The sequence below is a fragment of the Cyclopterus lumpus genome, chromosome 3 (assembly GCF_009769545.1).
Source record: "Cyclopterus lumpus isolate fCycLum1 chromosome 3, fCycLum1.pri, whole genome shotgun sequence".
NCBI lineage: Eukaryota > Metazoa > Chordata > Actinopteri > Perciformes > Cyclopteridae > Cyclopterus > Cyclopterus lumpus.
In genome coordinates, this window is record NC_046968.1 from 8,601,487 (window position 1) to 8,623,602 (window position 22,116).

Genomic DNA, 22,116 nt, shown 5'->3' on the forward strand with positions numbered 1-22,116 from the left:
AATGGTTATGGGAGCTATTCAAATGACTCTGACTGTGTTTTCCACCTCCACAGTGATAAGCGAAGCGCCCAGGTGATTACTCCGAATCATTATCTTGGTGGCTGTCAGCGCTGACCTTGCTTTCTGTGAGAGGAGCGGGCCAAAGTCATTGCCAAATATAGCAGACAGACTATTACGGAGGAAGTGTTGTCGAAAGGAGTCATATGTGGCCGTTACTCTGCAGGCGTTGGGACCGTTGCTGCAGAGGCGGCGGCCCGAAGCTTACTGAAGCAGGTAAGATAAGATCAAATCAATCTTTAATGACGTCCGTGGGGACATCGGGTGGAGCGGTACGCAGCATTCCCAGAGGCACTGCGACAGCACATCGATCCGCCGTGCCCAAGGCTGATTGTCCTGCTCAGGAAAAAATTTGTCCAATCAGATAGGAATAGGTCGCACTTGTTTGGGCAGCTCGCCTCCCCGTCTGGGAATTGAACCCCGATCTCCTGTCTGATTGGCGGGCAGCGTCCCTGAGTAGGGAGGGGCTTTTGTCAGCTTCTGAGACTACCAACGACACGCACTAGAGGATGGCACCTAAAGGCCACTGGAGTGTTACAGTTGAAGTAAGCAGTGAGCAAGCAGTGTTTTGATATGTATGACGCATTCAACTGGCTGTAGGGACGTCACAAGAACCCATACGTTGGTGCCGAGTCGATGCCAACGTTCTGTAACGTTGAGTGTCGATGCATTAAAATATGAATGGAGGCAGTGAAATCCCAATTGACGTGTCCAAGGGACGCACCCTCATTTTTCCCTTCGCTGATAGTACCACATTATGAACAACAAATCAGTGTTGTAGTCTGCTGGATGAGAGCTAGTTATGTTAGCTGTTAGCATCCGGTGGGCAACCCAGTCCTGCACGGCTAAATAACGGACCTAACGTCAGTGGACATTGCTTTGAGTGACATTTTGATATGTTCAAGCTTGAGTCAGTAAAAATGTGTGATGGTATGGTAGATTGTAACTTAGTAAACATTTGTAATGGTATGGTAGATTGTAACTTTATCCAGATGTGGAAATTTAGTTTTCGGCGAGGTACTCGAATAAAAACAGTTGTTTCAAGAAGATGTTTATTGTGTCTATTATGTTTTTTTAATATATATTTTACCGTGGTATCGGATTGAGTATCGAGGATCATGGAACTTTAGCTGGTATTGGTATTGCCTACCAAAATCCTGATATTGTGACATCCCTAATACTCAGACCCTTTTGGCGACTTGCTGCTAAGAGCACACTTAGTCAGCAGCTCCTTCGGCAGCAGTGTCTCTCACTGCAGCCACGTGGGCTGCATTTCCACTCACTTACTAAATATATGAACTGTCAGTGATCTCACATTTCTTTTCCAGATCAGTGAAAATGCAGCCTCCCAGGGCTGCTGCCGAGCCTTCTCTCAACGTGCATATGCTTCGTAGGCGTATACATCGGGAGGATGTACAGTCAGCCTGATCAATAAATGAATGGGCCAGTGGCGCCTATTATGTTGACATTGGGCCAGCTCATGGAAATCAAATGTCCGCCAAGCATTTATGTCTGCGGCCGGGTCTGCTCCCCTTCCACCATCTGGGCTTATTTCCCCCAGATACCAGACTGGTAATGTGTGGAGACAGACATTTCTCCAGCGCTGTCACATTGCTGTGGAGATAGGTCTGGCTATACGAGACATCCTACTGGCTAGTCGCGTTATTTTATTTTTATTTTCAAAGGACGGATGCTTTCGACTGAGTGTCATAAACATGGTCACTCGTTAGACCAAAACAACGTTAGCGTTCATGGCGGTGAGCAAATAAATGTGTCGACTGATGAAAAAACAATAAACTTAAAACCCTAACTGCCGTTGTACTTGACCTTCTGTACATGAACACAGATAACTGACTTGTATGCTTGGGATGTATTGCTGGTGTCATGTTCTACACTCTGGGTCTCCACCAAATACATTTATATATCTGGCCAATAAATGTTGGGCCACTTACTAATGTTTTCTACCTACTCACTAATGGCACACAAATCTGGAAAGTCACTTAGTTCAAGATACATTTTTGTGATCTTTTGTGGTTAAGGCCCTTGCACTTCCTTACGTCATAATAGATAGATAGATAGATAGATAGATAGATAGATAGATAGATAGATAGATAGATAGATAGACAGGTAGATAGACAGATAGATAGATAGATAGATAGACAGGTAGATAGATAGATAGATAGATAGATAGATAGATAGATAGATAGATAGATAGATAGATAGACAGATAGATAGATAGATAGATAGATAGATAGACAGATAGATAGATAGATAGATAGACAGATAGATAGATAGATAGATAGATAGATAGATAGATAGATAGATAGATAGATAGACAGGTAGATAGATAGATAGATAGATAGATAGATAGATAGATAGATAGACAGACAGACAGACAGAGGGACATTTGTTTGAAGCAGCAGCCAACATGTTTACAATATATACAATACAATAAAATAGCAGGGCAGGACATATTACCTTTAAGAATTTAAATAATAAAGGAAATGCAAAAAAATGTTTTACAAATTGTAAAAAAAGGTCAAAGTTGTAACCTCTTCACATGAAGTTGACAATGTTTATTAATTTCTTGAATGTTTTAAACTGAAATGCGGATTCCAGATCTCTCACACATTGCATCTTTAAGCACACACACACACACACCACGTCCCTTGTTTATGTCAGACGGGCTGAAGAAGAAATGCGCGCTGGGTTGGTTGCCGTGGCAGCATGTGGAGGTGGGTGGTTACTGTGGCGGCAGGGGGTCGGTTGGGAGATGACGTATTGCTCTCCGGGGAAAACAGCAGCCGGTCAGAAGTAAATGATCCGACCTCCCTTGTTCCCTCTCTCTTTCCCCGTCTCGGTGATTGCATGTTCCACTTTCAATATTAAATTAATTTTCAGAACACGCCGTGTAACGGTGCTCATACCGCTGTTTGGACTTGTTTGCTTTAGTCTGCACCTGAGTTTGGTTGTCTCCCCATCCGTGTCCACACTCTACAGACCTCACTATGAACAGTTTGTATTCATGACTTGTATTGTTTGATTCAGTGTTTGTATTCAGAATCACACTTAAAGAAGTTGCTTAAAGATCTACTGTTTACTGTCTACTGTCGTCTCCTGGTCACGCCCACTGAAATCCTGGCGGCTCACATGAATGGCATGAAAATACTTGACACATTGGGCACTAAATGGATCAAATTATTTTAATGCAGTCATTTGGTGGGTTTGTGAATATCATAACATTATATTTATCACTTTACAGCTGTTTATTTTGTGATAGTTGTGGACGCATCATGTGACCTGCAACGCAGACTGGGTGGATTCAGCCATGTCAACGCCTGCATATTCGATCTGGTGGTCATTAGCATTCACATAAGTGTAGTTACATACTAACTTTAGTACTGACAGAGCCTGTGTAGGGTTCAGAGTAGGTTATTTTTAGGGCTAAGTTAAAACAAGGGAAACAAAACTAAAATGAGACGCAACACCAGAAATGCTCGCAAGTCATTTTTTCAAATCCAAGTCTTTGAGCTGCAGTCCAAGTCAATCATCTAGTCTTTGAGCTGCAGTCCAAGTCAATGATCTAGTCTTTGTGCTGCAGTCCAAGTCAATCATCTAGTCTTTGAGCTGCAGTCCAAGTCAATGATCTAGTCTTTGTGCTGCAGTCCAAGTCAATCATCTAGTCTTTGTGCTGCAGTCCAAGTCAATCATCTAGTCTTTGAGCTGCAGTCCAAGTCAATCATCTAGTCTTTGAGCTGCAGTCCAAGTCAATCATCTAGTCTTTGAGCTGCAGTCCAAGTCAATCATCTAGTCTTTGAGCTGCAGTCCAAGTCAATGATCTAGTCTTTGTGCTACAGTCCAAGTCAATCATCTAGTCTTTGAGCTGCAGTCCAAGTCAATGATCTAGTCTTTGAGCTGCAGTCCAAGTCAATGATCTAGTCTTTGAGCTGCAGTCCAAATCAATCATCTAGTCTTTGAGCTGCAGTCCAAGTCAATCATCTAGTCTTTGAGCTGCAGTCCAAGTCAATCATCTAGTCTTTGAGCTGCAGTCCAAGTCAATCATCTAGTCTTTGAGCTGCAGTCCAAGTCAATGATCTAGTCTTTGTGCTGCAGTCCAAGTCAATCATCTAGTCTTTGAGCTGCAGTCCAAGTCAATGATCTAGTCTTTGAGCTGCAGTCCAAGTCAATCATCTAGTCTTTGAGCTGCAGTCCAAGTCAATGATCTAGTCTTTGTGCTGCAGTCCAAGTCAATCATCTAGTCTTTGAGCTGCAGTCCAAGTCAATCATCTAGTCTTTGAGCTGCAGTCCAAGTCAATCATCTAGTCTTTGAGCTGCAGTCCAAGTCAATCATCTAGTCTTTGAGCTGCAGTCCAAGTCAATGATCTAGTCTTTGTGCTGCAGTCCAAGTCAATCATCTAGTCTTTGAGCTGCAGTCCAAGTCAATCATCTAGTCTTTGAGCTGCAGTCCAAGTCAATCATCTAGTCTTTGAGCTGCAGTCCAAGTCAATCATCTAGTCTTTGAGCTGCAGTCCAAGTCAATCATCTAGTCTTTGAGCTGCAGTCCAAGTCAATCATCTAGTCTTTGAGCTGCAGTCCAAGTCAATGATCTAGTCTTTGTGCTGCAGTCCAAGTCAATCATCTAGTCTTTGAGCTGCAGTCCAAGTCAATGATCTAGTCTTTGTGCTGCAGTCCAAGTCAATCATCTAGTCTTTGAGCTGCAGTCCAAGTCAATCATCTAGTCTTTGAGCTGCAGTCCAAGTCCAGTCCAAGTTTTTGAGCTAGAGTCCAAGTAAATTCTCAAGTCCAAGCCCAATTAATGGTGGTAATGTACGTTCTTTACGTTCTATAAGATACCAGAACAGAAGGAATTCAAAGCATGAGCTATATCAGCCCTCCTTTATCTATTGGCACACAGTATCAGCTTTGATAAGGTAGTTTGGTGTGTGTATCACTTGTAACAGGTTATTGCAATGCAATTAGGACAACACACAATGAATGCTTTCCTTTAAAGTAGATAACCGTATTAAAAATGGATATGACATACTCAGGGTGTGGAAAATATTGCTAACATTATTAGGCATGTAACAACTGCAACGACTAAAACTACTGTATATAACACTGGCTCTCCAACTGATGACAGCTCATAATGTACTTTAACTTAACACATCCCTCAACCTAGAGATGCTCACAAGTAATGTTTTCACAAGTAATGTTTTCACAAGTAAGTCTTTAAGTCAAGTCTCACGTCTTTGAAGAGCGAGTCCGATTCTAGACTCAGGTCACTGTGTGTGCTACTTAAATGCAACTTGTCCTCATTTCTGCTCAACATCAATACATTTTCTCGAAAACCAGGGTTCAGAGCATGGTGACATATATTTCACAGCATATTTGTATTTTAACAATCACACTTCATCCTGATTAAGATGTCATGTCTTGCAGTTGGGAATTCAAGTACACCACTATACACACAAGATCCATTTATATTATCTATTGATTCTACCCATGTAGACGTTTGAAATGCGTGAATTAAACATTTATGTTTTTTATTTATTAGAGGAAACAGCTGGGTTGTTCATTCCCGATGTCTTTCTACCCTGTCTTCTTAGTCCCAGTCACAAACCTCCCCCTGCCACCCTCTGCCGTCTTGTACCAGCACACACTGAGTTGTATTTGTTCCTCTTGCCTTCATTATTGCTTCATTAATTCCGGCTGTTGTCCTCTGTTCTGTTCTCTGTCTCCTCCTCTCTCCCCACAGCCTCTCTGTATTTCCTTTGACAAAATTTAATGGTTTTTTTAATTGTAAGTCAATTTACCACAGCTGCTATTATGCCCCTCTCTCTCTCTCTCTCTCTCTCTCTCTCTCTCTCTCTCAATAACATGAACAGTGGGGTTGAAAACCGTCACAAATGTTATATATTTGCCAAATAACAAGCAGTACAAAAATGAGATTTTGAATTTGACTAAGTTTTTAAGGGGTTTTCTTCATTAACAGCAGCGTTGTAACTTATATAATATATATATAATATATTATATTTTAAGGCTTACGTTAAGGTTAAATGTCCAGCTTTGGCTTCAGCTATATGGTTTAGTAGATAACATTGCAAAAATTAAATGAATGAAGCCTCAACACAGTCAGGGACAGATTCACTGTTCACCAAGGGTTGATTATGTATTTCTGAGGACACACACTTTGTTTATTGTCAGCTTTGCAGGAAACAGTTTACTCTTACATTTCTCTACTTGCTGCTGTTTTCTTTTCTAAATGCTGTGCGTCAAATCGGTTGATATGTGTTTATTTTTCCATTTGGACTTGTTTTCTTAATTAGTCTCACAGGGCAACTGTAAAAATATCTCAGTGTCTTTCACATGCACTTGACCTCCTCTCATATTACTCATGGAGCGCTTTGCTTTTTTTTTTTTTTAGCATCTAACTTTATGGCCAACCTTGTCTCCTCCAAAATGGCATTCCCATTCAACTGAACTGCATTCTCAATTACATTTCGAGGGTATACATCTCCCAGAGTACAGTTGCGGTTTTAAACACGTGGTTGAAGTAGAATGCGGAAATAAATTAAAAACGTACGTGCAAGAAAAGATTCCCATATGAAACGTGTGTAGTGGTGCACTTCTGCCTCTGAGTTTTCACCTGCCAAATCTTTTTTGCCGACCTGTTTCACAGATGAAAGAAAGGAACTTGTTTTAGAGCCGTGATGACGGCTTTAAAACAAGTTCATTGTTTTCATTCAGAAGAGAAAACTATTTAAATCAGACTTAAGAAATGGATTCTTCTCACTTGCCATCCTCCACATCCTCCATCTCCCTCCTCCCCTTCATCTCTCCTTCCCCGATATCACTTTGCCCATCCTGTGTTTGAAGTAATCGGGTCTCTGCAGACAAACTGCGAGCAGCGCTAAGTAAAGTTAAAGAGAGGGAGGCAGGCGGTGGGAGGGAGGGAAAGACGACAGAAAGTGCTAATTGCTCCCTTCTCACATCTTCAAAGATGAAACTGATGCAGAACAGCTTGGCGTTCCTCATATTCCAGAGGGGTTTCGCTCACATTATAGCACAAGAAAATGATATTACCCCAGACATGGCGTTAGTGGTAACCTTGAAGTGCTGCGTCGGCAGTAGACCTGGATGGATACATGGCATTTTGAATAATGGTGAGCTTTTTTTCCCCCTTCATCTCACATTTGCCCTTCAGTCTAATTATTTATCCGCAGGTGTCACACCTTATCATAACTAAAGATACCGCTAAACTTATCATTCCACGCCTATTTCATATAATAATAATGAATTTATATAGCGTTTTTCTAGACACTTATGCATACATCTCTGAGGGGAATTTGTGACAAAATACAAAATAAACATAATTGAATTGAATCTTTAAGTTAGTACAGCGTCATGTGAAGTCCTGCCTTGCAGATTTACTTTATGAAATTGACTTATTCCAAGTGCTGATAAAAACAAAAGAGGTTGCATTTTTATTTTCTGAACCTAATAGCTCAGTTTGTTGTTTTGTAATGTTTTCTAAGACATCTCAGTCCACAGTGCAATGAAGCTAGAGGACGTGCAGTGTCACTTTTTCTTCACTGGACAAAATCTTGGGTTTGTCTTCGTAGCTCTGCAGGCTGTAGCACCAGCGGTGTGTGAGCCGCCGGTTATTAACTGTTGTCACGACGGAACCGTTGAAAAAGAGAGACTGATGATGGAAGTGCAATAGGAACGTTATTAAGACCGCGAGCATAATGTCTTTTACAGACTACGTCCTTTTACATTCATAATGACACTGACAGTATGGAGGGCACAAGTTTGAGGCGTGAGTTTATGGTCTCAGTCTCTAGTTTCAAGTCTTCTTCAACACAGCATGATGTTCATTTAGTAAATTCTGGTCCATTTAGAGTCAAATAAACCATAAAGCAGTATGCTTTAGGGCGGGCTTACTGTGATTGACAGGTCAATCACCATGGACGTATATTGCATCTCAACGTCACTCCTTCGCCTTCCAAATATGGTAACTTCAGTTCATTGGATGCAAAAAAGCCAACATGGCCGTGGCCATAATCCAAGATGTCGACCGCAAAATCGATGAACTTGAGGCTTCATAACGTCAGTCCACAAACCGACGGGTGACGTCACGATGAATACGTCCACTTCTTATAGAGTCTTTGGTGTGGAGGCTTATGGAAATAAGACTGGCTTTGCGAAACTAGGTCGCTGACAGCAGGTCAGGTGTTGACTTTTTGGTGTTGACATTTTTGCTGAGATGGACTTTTTTTTACGTTTTTATTATTCACAACATTTTCTATGTTTGACGTAGCCGTAACCTCAATTATTGATTAACATTTCAGCAAGTCCACTGATGATGGCATACATTACACAATACACTGTACACACAGTCGTAGTAGTGTAGGCCTTTTTGATTTCTGTTACTCGTTAATAGAGGCTTGTTTATGTTCTTTTAAATACGTTTTTTGTTTTAGTCAACTTATTATTTCTGACAAAAACAAAAGAAGTTTTGAATATTAAATTATTTTTAATATAAACTGTGCATTTCTATTACAGATCTATCGGCGTTGCTGGCTGGTGTTCAAAAAGTCATCGAGCAAAGGACCTCGTCGTCTGGAGAAATACCCTGATGAGAAGTCTGCCTACATCAGAGCCTTTCCAAAGGTGTGTGTGAGTGTGTGTGTGTGTGTGTGTGTGTGTGTGTGTGTGTGTGTGTGTGTGTGTGTGTGTGTGTGTGTGTGTGTGTGTGTGTGTGTGTGCGTGTGTTTGTGTGTGTGTGACAGGTATACTCCGTTCTGCAGGAGAAAATCAAAGCCAAAGAGTTGACAGACACACACTGACATCAATGAAGGCAGTCAGCCTTCACTTAAAAGCCCTTCTGAGCTCAGCAAGAATCAACAATCCTTCTTCTTCTTTTTCTACTTCACGCCGTCTCTCTCAGAACTCACTCGTCTTTTGTTCTTCATCATCATCATCATCATCATCATCCTCATCACATCATCTCCTTTAGTTGACCTGCTGCTTTCACACCCCTCCATGTAACGTCCTTCAACACGCCAGCGCGGCTTAAAGGGAAGCTGCAGAGTGACTTTTTTATTTTCACTGTAAGCACAATTATAGAACGTATGAGAGGTTTCACAGAGGGTTTCACTTTTGTACAAGACAGTAGTTATTAGTAGTTATTCCATACACACCAATTAACTGGCTAATGCTGCGTTCTCACTGCAGCAAAGCTACAAAATGGGCGTGTGGCCAGCTCCTGAGTCGTTGTGGAAGTTAAATGGGAAAGAATACAGGAATTTTGGGGAGAGAGAAGGGGACCGTAATTGGCGGCAAGAACCAAAGCGGAAGTGTCTTAAACTTGCATTCTCTCTACTGACCAGCAGGGGGCGACTCCAGTCGCCAGAGAAGTCAGATTGTATAGAAGTCTATAAGAAAATGACTCTACTTCTCTCTTGATTTATTCCCTCAGTAAACATTGTAAACATGAGTTTATGGTCTCAACCTCTAGTTTCAAGTCTTCTTCAACACAGCATGGTGTTCATTTAGTAAATTATGCTCCATTTAGAGTCAAATAGACCATAAAGCAGGGTATGCTTTAGGGCGGGGCTACTGTGATTGGCAGGTTGCCACCACGACTAGAACTGTATGGGGTGTCTAAACGTCCCTCCTCCGCAGTCCAAATATGGTAGCTTCTGTTATAATATGGTAGCCACCGGTTGCCAACATTTTATTTATTCTTTTAATATTTATTTTTTTATTTTCCTACAAATATTCAGCAGCACCAGCGTTCAGTGCACCTGAGCAAACCCCTGCTGTGTTTAGGCAACAATTACTTTTAGAAAAAGGTTTGGGTTAAATTAATATTGACAAATAAATCAACATTGATTTTTGGTTTCACACGGGACACGAACAGCGGTCTCCTGGATGAAAGTTGTTTTTTTAGACTAACTTGTTACTGGCTCACAATTACATACACATTTACTGTGTACATATCATAAGCCCAATACTCTTTTTAATTCACTTTAGTTTCACTTATCGAGCTGTTTCCAAACTGAATGTGACAAAAGAATCTCCTCACCTCGTTTTATTTGCACAAAGTTCAAACAACTGGAAAGTGCTTCTGGAATACTTGATGCTGAAAAATAACTCCTCACACTAAAATCAACTTTGTTCACCCTTTTTACCTTCGACCCGTTGCCTAGGTGACAGAGATTAGCAACGTCAAGAATATCACGCGGTTGCCTCGAGATACCAAGCGACAGGCGGTGGCCATTGTGTTTACAGACGACACCGCACGCACCTTCACCTGTGAATCAGGTAGCGTATGGACACACACACGCACACACACACACACACACACACAACACACACACGCACACACACACACACACAGATTGACAGCTCTGTATTGTCAGGACTCGACCCTAAACTTCCCCTCAACACTCCACCAAACTGCAAAACACACATCCCCGTCCACTTTGTCTTTTAGTCTCAGTTTTGGTTTGGTCAATTAATTTCAATAAAAAATTTGGGGCACTTAGTAAAAACGTTAAGGGATCGTGTGAAATACATTGTGTGAAATACGCTGCTTTGTTTGCGAGTGAGATGAGAAGAGATTGATATCCATTTCATGCCGGGGCATGTTTAGCCTAGCTTAGCATAAAGACTGGGAGCAGGAGGAAACGGCTAGCGTGGCTCAGTCCAAAGTAAAATGAAGTACACCTATCAACGCCTCTAAAAGTCACCGATTAACACGGTGTGTCTCGTTTATGTACGCAAACAGACACGTAAGAAGCACAATTAGCCGTTGTGTGTGGAGCATTTCAAGGTATACCGTGGGAAGCGGAGCACATTTCGTCCATCTTGGGTGTTCACTAATAAATAGTTGAGAGGGATCAACATGTTTCCAGTCTCCCTAGTCTTAAAACATCTGCTCGTTGAAGAGGTCGGCATTTCACCATTTGACTTGATTCGACGAGATGTGACACCCCTCTCTCTCTCTCTCCCTGTCTCCCTCTTCACAGAGCTGGAGGCAGAGGACTGGTTTAAGACGCTGTCAATCGAATGTCTGGGGACAAGGCTCAATGACATCAGTATGGGAGAGCCGGACCTCCTGGCTGCTGGAGTGCAGTGTGAACACACAGGTAGTTCACATACACACAAACACATAAAATCAAACGTGCGGAGTGAAAAATGTCACCACGGGTCTGTGGTTTAGCGTCGGGCCTCCAGCCCAGATCTAAAATCTCAACACCTGACTTTGCTGCTGTTGCTCCTCGGCCCCCGCAGAGCGCTTCAACGTGTTCCTCCTGCCCTGTCCCAACCTGGACATCTACGGGGAGTGCATGATGCAGATCACCCACGAGAACATCTACCTGTGGGACATTCACAACCCCCGCACCAAGCTGGTCACCTGGCCGCTCTGCTCCCTGCGGCGCTACGGACGCGACGCCACTCGCTTCACCTTCGAAGCCGGGAGGTGAGACCGGGGAATGGGATGGCTGGGGGTGGGGGCTGTCCCCAGATACATGCAGGTTACACACATAGTGACTTTGTTATAGCAGTGGCTTTTTAACTTGGGTATTTTTCAACCGGTCTAAGGTTTGTTTTTTAATTGGTCCAGTATTGACGGAGAACGCTAACCGTCATTGTACGTCCTCTAAAAGTACTTTTTCTTGCATCTCTCACCAGAGTTTTGGGGGAGATTTCTAGTTATGTAACTCACATCAAACCCGAAGACGCTCAGGAATGATCAGCCTCACGTGACTGAATGAAAGTCTGAATCAGGATAAATTATATAAATATTGTTTCTTGCTGAAAAACAATAACTGATCATGAAAAGAAAATGTTTCTAATAAATTAAGAAATTTGTTTGTGGTCCTTTTGTTGTTCAGATCAACATTTAACATATATTTCAACCCAATAGTGAATCAGAAAACAAATAAATCATCACATTTGGGAGTGATTCACTTGAGGTGTCGGCCGTTAAAGGACCTCCGTGAAGGCTGCTCTTGTGTACCCTTGCTCGAGGCTCCTCACAGATCCCACCACGCTTCTTGTTCTCGCTCCTCGGAGCCCAAATTAGAGCTTTTAGGACGACCTTCGAGATGGCGATGCAGAGCAAGGAGTGAGGAACAATCAAATAAGAGACTTGAGACTCTCTTCTCTGACTCTCACCCTCGTTTCCACCGGCAACAAGTCACATGACACGATCCCATTGACGGTGTGATATGATTACATCGCTACCAGTTTGGTGGCAGCCGTCTGCGGTGTTCTCCCATCAACTGGACCAGTTAAAAACTCAACTAAATGTCTCCACTAAGACGAAGAAAACAAAATACCTTTTTGATATGAAACGCTCTACCTTTAATTGGAACTCTAAACTAAAGTGTGTGCGTGTGCAATTTGTTTGTGAGCTTACGGTCAGTCCAAGGATACCTCTCTCTCTCTCTCTCTCTCTCTCTGAGTCCATGAAGAGATTGATTGAATAGATTAGACGATGAATCAATGCTGGGTCCGACCTCCTTATCGCCTCCTCTTTGATAAAACCTGACGAGCTACTGGATCTGGATGCACATAAAGGGTTAGGGTGTGTGTGCGTGTGTGTGTGTGTTTGTGTGTGTGGCGAGAGAGCCCTCTGTCTGTGGGCGTGTTGTACTACATCACCCCCTAAGATTGTCTGCCACTTCATTTCATGAAGCTAACGTGTCCTGCTAGCCTCACAATATGGAGGCAGAAATGCGCGTGAACTAAAACCAAGTGGAATCAGACTGTTTGAAACCAGTTAGTTTGCTATTAATGTAGTAACTAAAAAGTGTTAAGTCATCTGGGAAAGAGCACCGAGGATGTACAGAGGTGCACTTGTTCTGGTCTCTTGTCGGTCACGAGTCACTTTCACACCTGTAGTTCAGGTCATGTGGTCCGTAAATGATGAGTTGACAGACTTTTGGTGATCCTGCATCATCACCCATGTGGGGAAATGAGTTTGATTAACTGACAGCAGGTCATGCGTCACTTTACTGAGCCTGATGTGTGTATTAATGTTGACACAAAGAGCTCACAGGGAAATGGCTGATTATTGATGCGATTATTACTAATCGCGCTGATTGTATCAATAAAGACAAGCAGGTAGATATAGGGCAAAAAGAAAGAGTCTTGTTCTGTGGTATCTTGAAGTATGGTTACCGTGTGCTCGCTACGTTTTACTCGTTTTAATTGTTACAATACACAGAGTAAAGCACCAGCTCAATACACCTCTGTTGAACTGCTTCATACTTTATGATCGCTGGTCTCAGCCAGGTCGTTTGGTCAATGAATATCTTTCCGTACTCTTTATTTGTCGCGTCGTCCTGAAATACGAGGCCTTCTGGACGCCTTGTAAACAGGCGTTTCTCTGTGAGCTCTTTGTGACACCAGACAACATAAATACACACAGCTGGTCCAGTAAAGTGCTGCTGTAAGTCATATTGATTTCCCCACGTGGGTGCATGAAGCAGTGATGATGCAGGCTGACATCACTAAACCCGTCCAAAACACTTCCGATTACCAAAGGGGGGACTGGCAGGTAAATAATCGGAAGTGGTTTGGTTCCGGTTTGTTGTGTGTTTGTGGTCCGAGTAGTATTGACCAATCACATTCAAGGTGGTTTTTGGTAGCATGCAGGTAAACAGTACGTGTGTGACCTAAATTAACGACCATCAAGGCAACTTAGTACCATTCGCATTTTTGCATCAAAATGTAGGTTCAGACGCGACGTGGAACGGCTTTAAAACTGACAATGCTTCTGTGTTTCTATTACATTTGTGTTGGGGGACACTGAATCCCACACTGAATCATTTATATTAAATGTCGAGGGAATAGGAGCGTATTATAATTTTCCAGACAATCCTCCATTATACTGTATTGGCTATTCTGTGCTGTTTTGCACACTGGCTTCACGCTGACTTGCTGTTCTGTGTAGGATGTGTGACAGCGGTGAAGGCCTCTACACCTTCCAGACCAGAGAAGGAGAGCAGATCTACCAGAGGGTCCACTCCTCTACGCTGGCTATCGCAGAGCAGCACAAGAAGGTCCTGCTGGAAATGGAGAAGAACAGCAGGGTGAGAGCCTGACTAGAGTGTGGGGGAGACCAAAACAGAGCTAAAAGAGAGTGAATAGTGGTCTTACAGCTATCAGGTGGATAGAAATATGACTAAATTAATGCTAATGTTGCTTTTTGTGCGCTGGATGTCTAAATAGCCAACTGAACATGTTCACCATGTCACCAACATCAGGTGATGATATGTTCAACAGGTACCCAGCAACAACATTTGGCCCAAGGCCCCAAACAGGCTAATGCAGCTATAGGATTATAAGGATTACAGTCTTTTAATAGTATGTGTTGTGGTAATTTTCTTCTGTTCTATATTGATGTTTGATTTTTGTATTTACTTTCTATTTCTAATGTAATTTTCGCTCACTATGTTTACGTGATGCACAGATACGCCAAAGCAAGTATGTAAAAAAAACTAAAACGATTTTTACAAGAAAGAGCTACAGCAAACGTTCTATGGATTAAATAGTGAGTAAATAAATCACAAAGATATTTGCAGACATTGTTAATTTGCAGTGCTTCATACTTGAACTTCATTCCTGATGTTGTGTCCTATCTTTATGTCTCCCAGTTGATGTCTATGGGGTCAGAGCCAGGCTCCTACCCCTGCACCCCCACCGCCATCCTGCCTCGATCCGTCTACTGGCACCACATCACTGGAAACCAGACCGGCATGGATGGCAGTGGTAAGCCCTTACACAGACCTTCACACCATTTTGTTCTTACTTAGCTTATTGCATACTATGTATAGTTCAAAAGCATGACAACTCATTTCACTAATTTCCTGGCTCCAAACAAACCTGCTGGCACCAACAGGGCGGGTTTTGCCTCTTTCCCTTAAATATACTTTTAAACCTGGTCATAGTTGAGATAACTTTAGTAAAGCTTTAGCTTTAGATTAACAGGTGATTCTTACCATTGATGTAATTGAGACCTTCTCATAAAAGGAAAACAAGTTCCTTTTGTTTGATTTGTACAAAACACTGAAGCTATCATAAGAAAAAAGATAATACCAAGAATAATACCAAACTTAATTTCTCAGTTGTAATCAAGCCTAATATCTTGTATTCAGGGTTAAAATAATAGTTCAACAGTTTGCCCTTCTTGGCTATTTTTCTGTGAGTGGGCAATATCAATCTCATGTCTTGAGTGTTAAGTACATAACTGGAGTCAGGACAGGGTTAGCTTAGCTTAGCAAACAACTAGAAAGCAGGTGGAGACAGCTAGCCTGGTTCTGTCAAGTGTGAGAAGACACACCTACAGTACCAGTAACATCAAAAGTAAAAGCCGTGTTTATCCTCTTGTCTGTAGGTGATGCTGCCGAGGACGACCTGCTGTCCACCCACCTGCCTCCCGACCATCACGCCACGCTGCCCTTGGCAAACGCACATGCACAGTCCCAGCCACACATACACAAACAATCACCAAGACACTACCCCACGTACCCTAGACAGTGACACATACACACATACACGGAAGACGCTACGGACGTTGAAAGAGATGCAGAGACAAATAAAACACATGCGAATACATGCATGCAGGCCCACACAATTCATACACACACATACACACACATACACACACACACACACACACACACACACACACTGTCCTCCTTACGTTACACCTCACATGAGATGGTGTAGGTGTAGGACTGGCACTGGCCAACAGAACATGCTGAATGCAGGAAGTGAAAACTAAATCCAGCAAAAGACTGCAAGGAGATAGAGGATCCTTACATGACTGCAGCTCCTACAATTCCACAGGAGGCAGGCAGGGGGGTACTTTACGTTTTTTCCACACTCAGGGTGAGAAACTCTGGCAGACTGGCAGGTATTGTCAACTGTTTAAATGTGCAATGTGTAGAGTCTGTCCAGAAGTTATTAAAACTAAAGAAAACTCTATGTAAACATGACGTCTATTGTGTTGCAGAGATATCTGCTGAAATGAGCATGCTAACCAGCTAGCCCCGGCCCGCCTTATCTTTTAATACCACTTTTACCTCGAGAGGCGATAATAAGTCACTGTAGCGTCCAGTCTGCACTCCAGTCCAACATGAGAGGATGAGGAAGCAGAGCTGCCCCTCGGGCTTGTCCATCACGTATAATCATTTCGTCGCCAGGAGGAGGAAGGCGGGCGACGGCTCCGGGAGTCCCCCAGGATCAGTCAACCCGGGGTCGCTCTGGCTGAATTACAGTTGCTACAACTTGGCAAATCTATCAAATGAAGGTTGCATGCATGCTCCGTAGTCTCTGAGTCGCTTTCTTGTTTCTACTAGTCTGGATTTAATCAAACAGACTACCAAAGTGCACACGGACCGTACAGCTCCTGGTCCGTGGCAGAGTAAACACATTTACATTACAATTTACATTATTTTTCAATAACAGAGGACTTTAAATGTAGACAACCTCGGCACAGTATTTGAGGAGAAATGCTGCCACCTATTATTTTGGAGCAGGTGGGCCAGATCTTACAGATTGCACCTTTAAACCTCCACAGTGTTATATACAGTATGTTGTCCAACCAGGTCTAAGAGTTTCCACTTTCTTTAGTAAGGAATCTGTGAATCATGTTCAAACCTGAGTTTCTCACCCCAAGAGTGACAATTTCCAAATGGCTGCCATGGGATAAACTTCAATAAGGCCCAATGTGTTCCATTGAATTCTGGGTAGTCTGGGACTGCATGGTGCCTTAATAGCATCACGTGGACTGTGCTATCATTGGAAATATGCTGACGTCGAGGATTCCCAGTGGACCAATGCCGGCTGTCACGCTTGTCTGAAGAACACTTGATAATTTCACTGTATGTCCACGTCTGGATTAATGCCTTTGATTTTGCTGACAACTGATGTGACTTTGCAGTTACTGGATCTGTGCTGTCCTGAAGTTCATTCATTTTCATGGATTGGCTCCTGTATAAGCTCGATATTCGCACTCTTGCTGCGTACGCACCAAACGCGAAGGGAGTTTTAGCCTTGCGCTTGCACGGATTTTGCCGCAGTGATCATTTGTGTTTAATCTCTTCAATCACGCTAGACGTGCCAGAGAGGAAGGGGGCTTATTATCTCTCTTCAAATACCAACATTTCATCAAACATGGCAGAAATAATCACTATTGCTTCTGTGTACATGTTGTGGAATTCCCAGATACATTAGAAAAACAAATATAGTGTTTAGGTTCATTATTTCATTGTCGACTGGTTTAATACAGCATTAAGAACCCCAAATAAACTGATTTTGCTGTGATTTAATTGCAATAATTGGACATTTTGAAAAAAGTTTTGAATTCAGCAAGAAGACAAGCAAATAACTGTTTAAATGGTTCTTTTCTTAACAGACTTTGTATCTATCAATGCTTGGCTATGCTAACATAGTAGCTATTCCATAACATCATTGAGGCGTAAGACACATATACACTTAGAGTCCCTGTACAAATCTGAGGTACCATCATAGAGCTCCGGGTGCCCACAGATACAATATTGTGTTACTCCAATTCTGATTCATGAAATGTCAGGATGTCATTGAAGACAAGTGGAAGCCAATAGGCTTTTGCGACACAACGTCATGCGAATCTCCAGGCATTCACATCATTCGCACCATTTGCGTTGCCCGGCGTACATTTGCATCCGTCTGCACATTTTTAATACACACCATTAGAGTTTTTGATTTTTTCTGGGATGTATCCTATTACACCACCTAGTAGCCACATGCTTCTATTAAGCTATATTTGCACAACCCTGTTATTTTCTTAGGTTAGGGTTAGAAGTGGAAGAGGGACTTACAGTGTAGAGGTCAAAAGACAATTTGATCGAACCTGCCAATAACTGATATTCAGTGTCTTTACATATGACCCTTCCTAGAGCGACAAAAGCCTGAACACTGAATTGGAATCTCCCTGCTGAAACACAGGAGAGAAAACTTGTTCAAACTCTGGCATTCACAGACTTTCTCAGAGGGCAGGGGTGTTAATCATACAAGGTCATCTATTCCTCCCACAGGTTTAGGGTTCATTTCTGCCTTAAGGTCACACCAGAGCAGAAATTGAGCATATTACAAGAATATTTGGGCCAACCTGAAGGGCACTTGGACAGACCACAGGTGAACTTTGGCACAACAAGGAGCACTTATGGACCACGCAAGAGCTATGATGTGACAACAGGGAAAAAACTAACCATGGAAGAGAAATTCTGATAATATCATGGTATAAAAGCAGTCCGGTAGTTGGTGAACTAAAAGTGTCTTTCTTTTCAGAGTTTCTGGCCATAATTATATTATTGTTCTTACTGAGTTAAACAATGAGATCTGGAAACACGGCAACATCCCTCAAAAGTAGGCTTCTATTGTGCAATCAGACACGCCTTCGACAAACCGTTAGGTCAAACAAACCATGAATGCTGCAGTTCTGCAACCTGTTCTGAACCGGTCCGGTCCCAACAGGTTAGTTTTGATTTGGTTTGGGGCCGTTTTCCTGCGTAATCCTTGGTCCTTAGGCAGGAGGCAATCTCTGGTTCCATAAAAGTCAAGCCAATGTAGAAGTGCCTTAAACTTGCATTATTGCGCTAATGGCCATCCGTGGGCTACTCCTCTGGTTGCAAAAATTATCATTCTTATCACTTGATTTATATCCTCAGTAAACATGCGTTGATGTTCTCAAGCACCAGTTTCAAGTCTTCTGTATTATAGTGTGATTTCATAAAGTATGGTCTACAAAAGAGGGTATGCTTTAGGACGCGGCTACGTGGTGATTTTTAAGTTGCTATCAAGCCGTTGTCCGTGTTTTCATCTCAGAGTTTTAACCCTTTCTCATCATCTTTTAAAGGACATGAAAGTTAACTAACATTTTGGTCGCCTATTCTGAACGCTGAATTTCTTATTTAGTTTTTGGTTGTACTTACCTCCACTCTGTTGTGTCACTTCTGGTTGTAAAAAAAGGCAGGATGGCAACAGCCAAAAGCCAAGATGCCGTAGTCCACAAACCAATAGGTGGCGTCATGTTAACTACTTTCACTTTTGACGTCCAGTCTATGGTCTTGGGTCTGGTCGGGTTGAGTTATTTTCAAATTAACTGTATTATCATATTTCTCTCTATCTCCGATTGTCGAAGTTGTCTGCTTTCATGTGTGTCATGTGTTGTAAAACACATTGCCTCGTAGGGAGAGCCTTAGGGTTCAAAGGTCAGGTGTGAAAGATAAGTCTAAGTTCCTGTGTGTTCGACCACTTGAGGAGGCTGTCAAAGAAGATCCGGTTGCTTTAATCAAGGCAGCTGGTCTTTGCCTTTTATTACACTTTGTCTGACTAAGAACTCGGAAATTAATTTTGTCAGTACTTTAGAGGTGAGGTAGTGGTGGGACAAAGATGATTAGCATGCGGAAGGACAGGCCAACGGAAAAGAAGAAAGGTCTTGTTTTTCTCAACTGTGGGCTCATATGGGAGATATATCCATCGATTACTGCCTTTTGATTTTGTCCTACGGGTTGAAGACTGTTAATTGGAGTGTTTCACAGCAACGTGACGCCTGGGAACACACCGACCACCTTTATGACTCCATTGTTAAAATGACTTGTATCTGGAATGTGTCTAAATCTGACATGGCTCGATTAATGCTGTAATCCTTTTAGAACATTTCATAGTTTGTTTGTTTTTGTTTTAAAGTCATTTTTACAGGACAGGGCTAAGCATTGTGTTGGTTGTTTACATGTAAGTTGTGTATAGTGTGGAGATATGTTTTTGTGTACCTACATACTGTATAAATGTTGTAAATATTGCTATTTATTTCACATGGAATGTGTGTGTGTGGGTGTGATAGAGAGAGCAAACACGTGGGATTATTGGAATGTGTTCATTTAAAAAAAAATGTTTGCACCTTGCAATGTTGATCAAGCAGATGATAACTGGTCTACACTTTGTCCGTGTGTCGCTTCACACATAAATCTGCCCCTGAGTAAACAAAAGCTCGGGAGCAGAGCGTCTTGGAGCTTATTGAGTGAACTTAACAAACTTGACCAGGATTAAGTTTATTAATTTCTTTGATTTGCATGGGAAAAAATGGGAGAAAATGGGGAAATTGTTACGTTTGCTAAGGCTGCTGCCCTGGGTCATACATATTACCTTTTATCTAATTTAATTATAGTTTAAGAATAAAAGCACAGTGGCTCGTTGAGCTAATTACTAATGGCAGTTGCCTATGCTACAAACCAATTATATTTCGCAAGTATTGATTTCCGTTTTTACTGTTCCAGTTTTTCATTATAGCATGCTAACATTTGCTAATTGGCACTAAAGTGAAAGTACTGCCGAGGCTGATTGGAATCTCATTCAATTCTCAGATATCCAGACATGAACCAACGTATTGGACACATTTTAATTTTGACATGATCGTGGCTTAGAAGATGACCAGATTTATAACAGTATGAACATGAATTCCCTGCAATAGTTGTCAGACATTTTACTCTAAATCACAAGTGTGCACTAGCTGGTGGCTCTAGAGAAGATCTAGTGAGTAGAATACATCACCTGGGAACCATGAACGTCCATACCACATTTTGTGCCAATCCATCCAGTGGATTTTGGTCTATTTTACTGAATTGGTGAAAATTTGACCTGCTCGTTGCCATGGATGAAAAGTCAGAGGATCATTAAAGTCATTAGAATTCATCATCCGGGAATCATAAACGTCTGCGAATTAAAATCGGATATTTGTTGAGATATTTCAGTGTTAACCAAAGTGGTGGACTGACCAAACCTCTTCTTTGAGACAGAATTTCCTGGATATTAAAAAAAGCCTGATTTATTGAGGTAAGTCTGGCTTTACTGGCAATGTTGCTTTGTTAAACACCCTGCTGGTTGTATAAGTGTAAGAGCTGATTGTTTTAAATGTCTCGGAAAAGGCTGGAAACTTAGAGCGCCGCCATTTCTTTTCTGACTGTATCAGCTCTGACCAATGGCTATGATCGCCCCTTAGCTTTGTAACAGATGACAAGATGTTGTTTTCACCCATTTACACTGTCCACACCAAGTGCATGTTTTGTAGAAAAATAAAGTCCATTACTTACTTAATAATAGCTTCCATAGTGATGTCAATCCTTTCAATGTGACTTTGTTAATGCTTTGCCTTTTCTTTTTTAAACTGACATGGATTGGACATAAAGTTCCAATATTAAGTCTATATTCAGATGGTATGTAAAAAAGCTGGTACATTTAAAATAAATGAATGAACACATTATTGAAAGATGGTGCTTGTAGTGGCTGACCCAACGAGAATTAGTACCCTCAGCCCTACAGAGCTTTTTGGCATCTTTTAGCTCATTGTTTTGGTTCAATTAAATTATTTTGTACAGACCAAAATCACAATTTACAAATTAGCCACAAAGGGCTTTACATTCTGTACACATTATCCAAAGCGACTTACATTCGTCCTAAAAAGAATGGATTTTGTTGCCTAAATCATCGACTCATGATACTGGCCCCCTCTGGTAAAATCGCCGACTTCCTCAGTTGAACAGATCATGCGATTCTACCCCAGTAGTATAACGGCCTAAGTCAAAAGACAATGTGACTTTCAAGATGGCGGCTGCATCATGAAAGAAAATCTACCTAGTTACTGAAGATATTTCCAATCAGGGCTCGTCCCCTATTGGTAAGTGATGAGGTTTACTATAATATAGGCTAGGCTATAAATATTGCATAGTTATTTAGTCTTTTTAGATAGTATTTTAGTTAGCATTTAAATTAGCTTTTTTGTTGTCTTTTTTTGTGAGCATTTTTGTCAATGAAAATCTCACTACATAATATTAGTAATCATAACATCATTTAGTATGGCTGTTGTGCAGTGTCTAGAGGCAGCTTGTGCATGCACACCACTGATATAGCTTAATACAAGTAACCAGAAGGCAATTCATGTTTTTCAGAATGATCACACATTTGTGACCGTACACCTCAAAGGGTTGAAATGATCTT

At 41.8% G+C, this 22,116-nt stretch overlaps 1 protein-coding gene across 1 annotated transcript in view; it reads left to right on the plus strand.

The window, feature by feature from the left end:
* Positions 1 to 16,065, plus strand: part of dok4 (docking protein 4) — a 52,351-nt gene extending 36,286 nt beyond the window's left edge. The window contains exons 3-9 of the mRNA XM_034529328.1: positions 8,623 to 8,730; positions 10,272 to 10,386; positions 11,094 to 11,213; positions 11,359 to 11,548; positions 14,030 to 14,168; positions 14,733 to 14,847; positions 15,473 to 16,065. Coding sequence (XP_034385219.1) covers positions 8,623 to 8,730; positions 10,272 to 10,386; positions 11,094 to 11,213; positions 11,359 to 11,548; positions 14,030 to 14,168; positions 14,733 to 14,847; positions 15,473 to 15,618 — 933 coding nt within the window. The 3' untranslated portion in view covers positions 15,619 to 16,065. The remainder of the gene's footprint in view (positions 1 to 8,622; positions 8,731 to 10,271; positions 10,387 to 11,093; positions 11,214 to 11,358; positions 11,549 to 14,029; positions 14,169 to 14,732; positions 14,848 to 15,472) is intronic.
* The last annotated feature ends 6,051 nt before the right edge of the window (positions 16,066 to 22,116 follow it).